The sequence below is a fragment of the Saccopteryx bilineata genome, chromosome 1 (genome assembly GCF_036850765.1).
Source record: "Saccopteryx bilineata isolate mSacBil1 chromosome 1, mSacBil1_pri_phased_curated, whole genome shotgun sequence".
Taxonomy (NCBI): Eukaryota; Metazoa; Chordata; class Mammalia; order Chiroptera; family Emballonuridae; genus Saccopteryx; species Saccopteryx bilineata.
Genome location: NC_089490.1, coordinates 79,358,914 through 79,369,765, shown reverse-complemented (window position 1 = coordinate 79,369,765; position 10,852 = coordinate 79,358,914). Strand labels below are relative to the sequence as shown.

The window sequence follows — 10,852 nt, the reverse complement described above, 5'->3', positions numbered from 1 at the left end:
TAAGGGATGGGTGTTCAGTTGGACCTGAAGGTGATGTGGATATAGAAATGGTCCAGACTTCAGTGCCTCCCTCCCCACATTGGTGTGAGCGAGGGCTTTTGTGTGGAGTATAGAATGGCTAGCTTGTGTTAGTGAATTTTCTGGAGTGGGGAGATTGAGGGAGTATAAACAGAGAGACAGATTCCTCAGGGTCCTAGGTACCCAAGGGCCGTGTATCATGTCAGATATCCCATTATCTGAACTCCTATGGTGGGGATCCATCTCTCCATGAGTCTGGGTGGCAGGCAGGGCTGCACTGCCTTCTACCTTTCTTTTTTTAAAGCTAGAAAAGGGCAAAAATTGGTGCTGTACCAGCAGCTCCAGGGGCCTATGTTCTAACCTGGCCACACTGGCCTCTGAATTTGAACCAGGGAGCTGCCGCAACCCAGCACTGTGTCCAGACACAGTGTGACCTCACCAGGCCCAGCTGTGGTAAGGTTTTGCTCATGGTCAGTCTTGGTTTATTCATGGCACAGATGGCACAGAAACATTCAAGAGAATTGTTGGCTCACTACGTTTGTATGTTTATTCATTTAGGTTTTTTAGAAGCTTGAAAACTTGGTGTTAGGTCAGGCAACTGGACATTTAAAAAATAAGTTAAAATTAAATTTGTAAAGCAGTTTATATATATTTATATATTAGAGAGAGAGGAAAGGAGAGGGGAGAGGGAAGGGAAGGAGAGAAAGAGAAGCACTAACTGGCTGTTCCACTTAGTTATGCACCCATTGATTGCTTCTCATACATGTCTTGATGACGGCTCAACCTGCAACCTCGAGGTTGAGCTGGTGCCTCAGGGATCAAGCTAATGCCCTCGGGATCCAGCTGGAGACCCCAGGGTTGAGCTGGCAACCTCAGCGCTCCAGGACGACACTCTATCCACAAGCTGTTAATATATCTAAGACACTTAAAATTTACAAATGTAACACTTTGAGTCATTGCTAAAACCTTCTAGATTTAAATAGAAAAGAGAAAAAGAAAATACCTGGGTTGGGAGACTTAATCTTGTTAAGATGACAATACCACCAACGCAATTTACAGATTTCAGTGCCATCCTTATCAAAATCCCAATGGTATTTTTTGAAGAAGTAGAAAAATTCATTCTAAAATTAATATGGAATCTCAAGGGACCCTTAAATAGCCAAAACAATCTTAAAAAAATAAAGCTAGGGGACACACTCAATTTCAAAACTGACTATGGAGCTAGTCATCAAAACACTGTGGTCCTGGTGTCAAGACAGTCATACAGAGCAACAGAACAAAATAGAAACCTTAGGAATAAACTTGCCCGTGGTCAGTTGACTTTCAACAAGGTGTCCAGACGATTTAATGGGGGGAAGAATCATTTTTTCAACATGAACACATGCATAAGAATGAAGTTGGGCCTGACCTGTGGTGGTGCAGTGGGTAAAGTGTTGATCTGAAAAATAAAATAAAATAAACTGGACTTCATAAAAATCAAAAAACTTTTGTGTATCAGATGACATGAGAGTGGACACACAACCCACAGAATGGGAAACGGTTTGCAAATCGTGTATCTAATGCAGGATTAACACACTTTTTAGTCTATATAAAGAACTATAAGTCAACAACAAATAAAGAACTGATTTTTAAAAATGGATAAAGGACTTGAATAGACATTTCTTCAAAGATATACAACCGGTCAATAAGCACATGAAAAGATGCTCAACATCTTTAGTTATTTTGGGCAAATGAGAATCAAAACCACCATGAGATACTGTTTCACACCTGTTAGGATGGCTATTACAGAGAAAGGGGAAATCAGTGTTTGTGAGGATGGGGAGAAATTGGAACCCTGGTACAATGCCTGAGGGAATGTAAAATGGTGCAGCTGTGTTTGAACTGTTCTGTGATGCTTGAAAAACTTAACCGGGAGCTGCCATGTGATCCTGCAATTCCACTCCTAGGCCAAACAGTCTCAGACAGATAATATAAAACACCTATGTTCCCAGCAACATTATTCACCATAGCCAAAAGCCATGAACAACCCAAAGGTTGTCAATGCATAAACAAAATGTGGTATAACATACAATGGAATGTTGCTCAGCCATGCAAAGAAATGAAGTTTTGAGACATGGTACTTTGTGAAAGTATCTTGGAAACACTACGCTAAGTGGAAGAAGCCAGATACAAAAGAGAGGTAGTTGTGGGATTCTACTTACATAGTGTCCAGAATATGTAACTCTCTATATAGAGAAACTACATTGGTGGTTGCCTAGGGTGTGGGGTGAGGAGGGTTGCATGACGCCAGCGAAGATGAATGGGGTTTCTTGAGGTGATGACTACTCTGTGACTCTACCAAAAGCCACTGAATTGTGCACTGTTAAGTGGGTGAATTATATGGTATGTGAATCATATCACAAGAGAGCCATAACAGAAGAAACAAAAACCCTAGGCCCTGGCCGGTTGGCTCAGTGGTAGAGCGTTGGCCTGGTGTGCAGGAGTCCAGGGTTCGATTTCCGGCCAGGGCACACAGGAGAAGCGCCCATCTGCTTCTCCACCCCTCCCCCTCTCCTTCCTCTCTGTTTCTCTCTTCCCCTCCCGCGGCCAAGGCTCCACTGGAGCAAAGTTTGCCCAGGTGCTGAGGTTGGCTCTGTGGCCTCTGCCTCAGGCGCTAGAATGGCTCTGACTGCGGCAGAGCAACGCCCCAAGATGGGCAGAGCATCGCCCCCTGGTGGGCATGCCGGGTGGATCCCGGTTGGGCGCATGTGGGAGTCTGTCTGACTGCCTCCCCGTTTCCAGCTTCGGAAAAAAAAAAAAAAAGACTGCTGTCTTACGGATAAATGCTGATGAACTATTTCAGCAGTTCCTCCTTCTTCAAAGACTTGTATGTCAACATAGAGCTCCATGTTTTTTTGTTTTTTTTTTTAATGGTTTTTCTATAGTTTTTTTTTTAAATTTATTTATTCATTTTAGAGAGGAGAGGGAGAGACAGAGAGGAGAGACAGAGAGAGAGAAGTGGGGGAGGAGCTGGAAGCATCAACTCCCATATGTGCCTTGACCAGGCAAGCCCAGGGTTTCGAACCGGCGACCTCAGCATTTCCAGGTCGATGCTTTATCCACTGCGCCACCACAGGTCAGGCTAGAGCTCCATGTTTTATAGGACATATTCGAGTTCACTCCATGCTCCCTGGAGCTTTAGCACAAGGGAATGCCTTTTTTTTTTTTTTTTTTTTTTTGGTATTTTTCTGAAGTGCACTGTTCTATTATTGGATTTCCTAAACTGGTTAAACTGACAATGCTCCTGCATATGGAGCAAAAGCATTTACTCTATTTTGTCATTCTTACAACCTTTAAAGTCAAGGTATTATTAAAGTGCACCCAGCAAATATTTTAAGGTCAATTTAAAAAAAATTTAAAAGGGGGGAGTCATATCCTGGAACTCCTACGGGTCTACCATATCATGCTTTTTACTAAAAAAAAATTTTAAATTTCTTTTGAATGCTGATGAACAGGAGACGTCAAATCTTTTTCTCCTGCAAACTACTACCTTCTTTATTTGATCTAGCTAATAACACTGTTTTGTCTTTTTCCAAATAGCTCCAGATATATGGAAAAGATTTATATAGGTGGATGGGGATCCTCAAACCCCTCAGCGAGATCTTCTGAGCATGGCCTTTAAGATACCAAGAGGCAGAAAAAGCCCAATAGAGATCAGGGGAACTACCAGCTTTTAGGATACGCCCTTAAAGGCTCCAACACCCCAAAGGGGTCTCATAGGGTGCCATCTGGGTCCTGCTTCAATAGTGGAAAGGAAGGTCACTGAGCTAAAGCCTGCCAGGTTTACATGCCTCTGCTGTGAGGAAACAGGGACACTGGAAGGTAGACTTCTCCCTTGCTCCTCCAAGGGAGGGTTCAGTCTCTTCCAGCCCTGCTCCAGCCACCTATGACCTAACCTTGCCCAGAATGCTGGGGTTTGCCACTGAAGGCTGAAGGTGCCCAGGGCCGTCGGCCCCATCTACGACACTGTGGACGAGCCCAGGGTATTTCTTCCAAGAAGCAGGTAAACTGATCTCATTTGCACAAGGGCCACTTAACTATGTCTTGCCTGAATAGTCAAGTTTTCTATTCTTCCCTCGAAGATCTCTGTTGTGGGTGTTGAAAGTCCTATTTTCTGCTGCTTTGTTTAATATATAGTGTTTCCTTTATTCCTCCTACCTCAATGCCCCACTCATATTTCAGGCTGGGACCTACTCCTAATTTAGAGCTCTCTTTCCCCCTTTTGCCAACTTCTATTATGAATCTACCTTTGCCACCCAGCTTAGTGTATCCCAAGGTTCTCTTTACCAAGCCACAGGCACAGAGCTCCAGGGAAAAGCAACCTGATCTCATCTCTCCAGGCAGAGGAGAACAGAAGCTCCATATCCACACATGCTGCAGATGGCTTTTTCAGTCTACCTGAATCATTACCAGCTAGAAGCAGCGGTCATTGGGACTTGCACGTGAGCTGCAAAGTATAGAATTGTGACAACAATTCCAGTGCCATGCGGACTTTTCCTGGATGTAGACTTTTCCTGGACTCCTGCTCCTTGTGACAGCTCATAACAGACTGAACTGGGGTTGGGTTGCATTTTTCAGGGATTTGGCATGGTGTTGGGGCCAACTTGGACTTGGTGAACATGTTAAGGATACTACTCTTATGGATTCTTACTGTACTGGCCAAGAGTTTGCTTAAAGGCTTTAATCACTGTAAAAAAAAAAAATAGAAGCCTGGATAAAGAAGATGTGGCACATATACACATGGTATACTATTCAGCTAGAAGAAATGATGACATTGGATCACTTACAACAAAAGGGTGGGATCTTGATAACATTATACGGAGTGAAATAAGTAAATCAGAAAAAAAACAAGAACTGCAAGATTCCATACATTGGTGGGACATAAAAAACGAGACTAAGAGACATGGACAAGAGTGTGGTAGTTACGGGGGGTGGGTGGGGGGAGGGAAGGAAGGAGAGGGGTAGGGGGTGGGGGAAGGGCACAAAGAAAACTAGATAGAAGGTGATGGAGGACAATCTGACTTTAGGTGATGGGTATGCAGCAGAATTGAATGACAAGATAACCTGGACATGTTTTCTTTGAATATATGTACTCTGATTTATTGATGTCACCCCATTAAAATAAAAATTTATTTATAAAAAACCCCCAAAAACCAAAAACCCCAAAGAGAGATTCATAAACTAAGTTTAAAAGCCTAAGAAAAAGAAAAAAGATTTTGAATTTTGAGTATATTACAGTCTTAAAGCAAAAGTCAATTTATAGATCATTTAACCCATGTATCAAAGAACTTCTGAAGCCATCTGAAAGCTCAGGTTACAGGTCCACTTGAGTCATGAGTGGCTGTGGGCACAGGCTGAGCATGGAGTGCCGTTCTGAGTTGGTCAGAGGGGGATCAGTGATATGGAGGAGCTGGGCACATCAGACCTGTCTGCAGTTCTGTGGGTGAGCATGAAGAGTGGGGGGCGAGGGGCAGAGGGAAGGCTAAGCTTCAAGTGCCCACAAAGGGCAATGACCTGATTGACAACGGAACCCCAAATGTAAACCTGAACGGTGCTCTCTTCTATCTTGATCCAGGCCCTGGCTCCTCTTTCTCTCCCTGCCCACACACTATCCTGCTCCTTCAGTGGTCTCTCAGGTCTTCCCTCTGCTGAACAGTACTCCACTGCCACCTGTGGTATCCCTGTCCACCACTCCATCTCTCCTTCACTCCTGGACCAAGCAACGTCCAGTGCTCTGATCCTTTGTCTTTTTCCCTGAGATGAGGTTGGAGCAGAAAAAAAGGAAGAAGCTGGGGTCTGGTGAATTCTCTGGCCTTCACATGGTTCCAGGCCCCACATTCCATGACTGGCCTTGAAGCCTTGATATGTCGACCTGACAGGTCCTCCAGGCTGTGCCCAACTGAGGCTCAGGGTCTTGGGCAGTGCCAGGCCAAGCCCTTGTGTCCATTTTATAGGGGAACATTGAGGATGGGAGAGCAAAGACACCCAAGAAGCCATATCAGTGACAGCTGGACAGGACTTGGGCTGTGTCTACTGCCTGAGGCACCATCCTCAGACATCCCCAGTGGGAAGGAAACATCAGGCACATGTCAAGCAAAAAGAAGCCTTTATTGGCTCATGAATCAGAATAACGGGATTGGCTGGCCTGGAGATGACGTGTCAGGGCTCTCTTTCCTCTTGTGCAGGTGCTGGGGTCATGACATTAGATTCAGGCTCTTACAACCTTGGACCCTGCACAGTCCTGATTACAACCTCCTGGGAAGGGCCCTGAGCTGGTTCAACACCCGACTCCTGGGCCACTGTCCAGGCCAAAGGGTGCCCTGGAGAGGGATATGGTTGGCATGGGGGACAAGTGGGCCCTTGAAGCAACAGGGCAGCCGGAGCCTGCCCCCAAGGGCAGCACCCCAACCTGCGTCTGCCAGGATAGTTGACTAAGGCACGGAGGCTGGGCCATGTCCTGCTCCAGAAGGCCAGAGCTGTGCTGGGGACCCTGACCCTCTCCAGACATGTAGCCGAGAGAATGCAGCTACTTTTTCCTCCGGGTGGTCTGGGAGCCGCTGTTGCAACTGTTGGGGGCTGGAGCAGCCTGGTTAGTGGCAGCTCCCAGGTCCTTCTTGGGTGCTAGCCTGTGCTTCTCCTCCCTGGGGTGAAGGGAGGACCGGGAGGAACGGGGCCCCAGCAGGGCCTGAATGACCCTAATGACCCCCACTGCCAGGATGAGTCCCCAAAGCAGGGTAGGGGCCTCCAGGGAAGACAGGTGTTTCCGTACCCAGTGGAGGGCCTGGGCAAGGGTGTTGTTGGAGCTGCGCGCCCGAGGTGGGCTCTTGTCCTGTGAGGGCAGGATTGAGGAGGGTCAATGGAGGTCGCACATGTTGGCAAGGCTTCCCTTTGCCATTTCCCCCAGCCTGGCTAGTGCCCTCCTACCTGAAGACCAAACTGCCTGAGCAGTGTGTCCAGCGTTGGGTCCCCCAAGGACACAGGGGGGAAGAATTCCTCCACCCACTGGCGACGCCACCACTGGCTGCAACAGGACCAGGAGTTCAGTAGGCGCCAAGCTCACAGCCTCCAGCCTCCCTCTTGGTACCTTAGCTTTACCTCTGCTCCCCAGGCTGTGAGAACCAGTACTTGTAGCGCTGGGCTCGCACATAGGTGGGCGGTTGCTTGTGGAAGGGGTACCTGGCCACATCGTTCTGGATGAGACGGATCACTGAAGGAGAGGGGGCTCAGCTCGCTGCTCCCTCAGCCCTGCCCACAAGCCCCACATCTGTGCCTCCCAGCCTCACCTGGCTCCTTGCCTTGCAGCAGACAGAGCACCAGGCTCGTGAACCAAGGGCTGTGCGTGTGCGGTCCTAGAGCTGCAAACCACATCTGCCAATCAAGGCGCGGCTGGTGGGGCACTACGATTGGGGGTGACCGGCTCACATTCCCAGGCTTGTACATGAATTCGATCTCCTGTGTGTAGAGCCAATCTGGGTTCTAGTGGGCAGCTAGACGCAGGTTCTCCCCTTCCTCCCTCTAACCCTAGCCCATGGGTTCTTGCCCACTGTGGAGCCCGTTAAGGGACTTGGTGGGGTCCGAGGAACACTCACCGTCCAGTGGTGCCCATCATAACTGCCCTCCAGCACCACCTCAGGCCGCCCACCCAGACCAGTCATCCGTCTGAAGAGGCCGTAGGAGTTGGCCAGCTGTAGGTGCTCCACGGCGCCAAACAGGCGGTGGGCCCCAGTCCAGAGGCGCCCATGGGTGGAAGGCTCCATGTAGGAGTATGGCACCTGGAGGCAGGTGGGCAGAGGCTCAGTGCTGTTCCTCCAGCCTCCTCCCAATCCCCTCTCCTGGTCCTCTGTGAAGTGCTACTCACCAGGCTAACCAGAAACATGGCCACAGTGGCAGTGCCAAAGATGGACAGCTGGACTGCGGCACAAAGCTTCCGTAGCCACCCTCGCACTTGGGTCCACCTGAGGGGCAGGGAACCAAGTGCAGTCAGCCCTGCTCTGCACAGCTCTACAGCACCCCCCAAACCTCTGCATATACCTCCAGAGGGCGGCCAGCAGTTCCCAGGTGAGGGATGCACCCCCTAGCCACATGGTGGGCAGAGTCACCATCTCCAGCCACTGGGAGAACTGGTGGAAGGTGAAAGCTGTGGAAGGAAGGGGTTTGAGGAGGGGCGGTCCAGTCCAGTGCCTGACCTCTGGTACCCAGCTGGCACTCACTGGTTCTGGAGTGGATGGTGTGCTTCTCCCAGTCAACCTCCAGGCCAAAATAGTGCACGGTGCCGTAGGCCAACAGCCCGTACACAGTCAGTTCCAGCAACAGAGACAGCAGGGCTAGCAGGGCCTTGGGCCAGGCTACAGGGCAAAATAGTCATGGTAGTCATGGTCATCTGGGAACAGGACTAGAGGGTGGGTAGCCAGGGTGGTGTGGGAATGAGATGCCCTGGCGGCAGCAGCGGTGAGGACAGCTGGCTGTCAGGACAGGTGACACTCACAGGCAGGTATCTTTTTGTGATGGTTATTCCCAGACTCGGCAGCTAGGTGCTTGTCATCCAGAAGGGCGGTGGTGAGCACCAGGGTGAGCAGGTTGAAGAAGTTATAGTTACCAGTGATGATAATCAGGACTTGCAGCAAGACCTGAGGGAGTGCCTGCACTCAGAGCCCTGGACAGCAGCCCCTGCCTGGGTCCTTCAGAGCCTACACCCCATGCCTAGGTCTCTCCTGCAAGCCTCCTGCCCCCTCTTCAGCATCCTCTGGCCTGTTCTGTCCCTACCCCTCTACCCTCTGCTCATACCTCCCATGGCTCCCCAACACCACCTGGAGAAAACCCAAGCTCGGCACACCTTATGCCCCTGCTGACCTGAGCCTGACATCCTCCAGAGAGGCTGTGCCCTGCACCCCCCCACCCCAGGCACACTTTCACACCTTGAGCTAACCAAACGCTCTGCCCACAAGACCATCTGACTACTGGCAGGAGTTAGCCTGTCCCCAGTGGGATCCACTGAGTAATAAGGAAGAAGGCCATGTTCTGCCTGTCTCTTGATGGCTGATGCCCCACTCACTTGTGAGTAGAAGGCAGCCAGTCGTAGGCGGCGAGCAGGGGCGAAGAATAGTGGGGGCACTGCGATCTCGATGAGGAAGGTGGCCACCACACTGAGCTTGTGCAGCCAGACAGGCAGGTGGTGGGCAAACCAGGAAGCAGGCGTGGGCAGGCACTGAGTCTCGTAGTGGTAGGTGAGGGCTGCAGGTGACAGTAAGTGGTCAGGACTGGGAAGAGCCCAAAAGACTGCCCCATGTTCAGGCTGGGACCCTTACCAGTGAGGCCCCACCACGCTGGGCAACGGCTGGTCAGCTTGACCACACCCGAGGCGAACATGAGGCGAAACAGCAGCCAGCGCACGAGCCAGAAGGGGAGGCCTTCGTGGGGCAAGGTCCCTGCCAGCCTGCCCTGGGGGGGCTGCTTATGGTGGGGGGGCTGTCTCAGGGGGGCCACCAGCACAGCTAGGAAGCCAGCCTCCAGCAGCAGGGAATCCCTACAGGAGAAGGAAGAGCACAAAAGGCCCCCTCCCCATCAAGGCTGCTTCCCTCAGAGGGTCCTCCTGGGAAAGCCAAAAACACCCCACCCTACTCCACCTCACCACCTCCTGAAGCCCCACACCCAAAAGTCACTCACCACTGGAAATAAAGAAACACCTGGCCCACCTGCAGGGAGAAGGGCTGTCAGGGAGGGGGGGGTGTATGTCTGGGGAGGTAGAAAAGACAGAGACAGAGGTGGGGTGGAGGGTGGACAGGGCTGAAGTGAGTTGGTGACAAGGCTCCCAGTCCTGGTGGTGGGGCAGCAGGCAGCCCCACTTGCCTGGCAGGCCGATAGGTAGGCGGCCCAGAGCAGCAGGTAGATGAGGAGGTGGCGAAGCTGGCACAGCAGCAGGGCGCCCAGAGCTAGCAGGGTGCCTAGCAGGCTCAGCAGCTCCAAGCACTGAGCTGTGTCCAGCCCAAGTCGTGGCGCCTCCCACAGCAATGTTGGGGTCTCCCACAGCTGCTGCCAGGGCCCCTTGCCCTGTGGCCGCAGTGTCCTCCGTGCAGGTAAGATGCCCTCGGGGCCATACAGGCCTGTGGGAGGGGTAGGTTAGGATCAGGTCCTGGATACTCCCCTGGGAGATGACTACCCACCCCTAACATCCAGGGCCTGCATACTGCCTCCTCAGGTCAAGACCTGCAGCCCTTCCCTTCCAACCTGGGTCAGGACCCCCACCCACACCCCCAGACTCCCCAGGCCAGGGTCTCCCAGTTCTGGGCCCACCTCTTTCTGAGCTCTGCTCCCCGCCCCAGCTCAGAACCCGAACCCTACAGGAAACGGACTATTGCAAGCCTTCCTACACCTCAAACCCTGCAGCCCGCAGGACACGAACCGCAGCCCCCTACCCCACACATCAAGGCCTGGACCTCACTCCACCCCAAGACAGAGTGTCTGGTGGGGAGATGAGAGGGCACCAGGCGCGGGTTAGGGGTGTCCCGCGCTCAGCGCCCTCACCCGGGATCTGTATGTACAGGGAAGCGAAGGCGAACAAGAAGACGGCGGCCACACCCTGGAGGAAGAGCTGCCGCGGCAGCCAGGAGCCCGCCATGTCCGCTACGCGGCCGGCTGGACTAGAGCCCGCGGGGTCTCCCCGGCCCCGCCCCACTGGCGCCAACTGCAAACCCGCCTCAGCCTGTCCCCGCCCCACGCCAGCAAGGCCCCGCCTCTGAGCCTGTCCCGCCTCCGGCACGCGTCAGGCACACCGCGCCCGGGTTCCCTTTGGCCGGCT

The 10,852-nt window shown here is 51.8% G+C and overlaps 1 protein-coding gene across 1 annotated transcript; it reads right to left on the bottom strand.

The window, feature by feature from the left end:
• Positions 1–6,146: 6,146 nt before the first annotated feature.
• Positions 6,147–10,770, bottom strand: LMF2 (lipase maturation factor 2). The gene is made up of 14 exons (XM_066254583.1): positions 10,579–10,770; positions 9,904–10,157; positions 9,721–9,749; positions 9,363–9,580; positions 9,110–9,288; positions 8,543–8,684; positions 8,268–8,402; positions 8,089–8,194; positions 7,916–8,012; positions 7,647–7,829; positions 7,341–7,509; positions 7,153–7,264; positions 6,982–7,078; positions 6,147–6,886 (listed from the first exon to the last, which is right to left on the bottom strand). Exons 1-14 carry the CDS (start codon positions 10,670–10,672, stop codon positions 6,584–6,586), a joined length of 2,118 nt encoding a protein of 705 aa, XP_066110680.1. The 5' UTR covers positions 10,673–10,770; the 3' UTR covers positions 6,147–6,583.
• Positions 10,771–10,852: the final 82 nt, after the last annotated feature.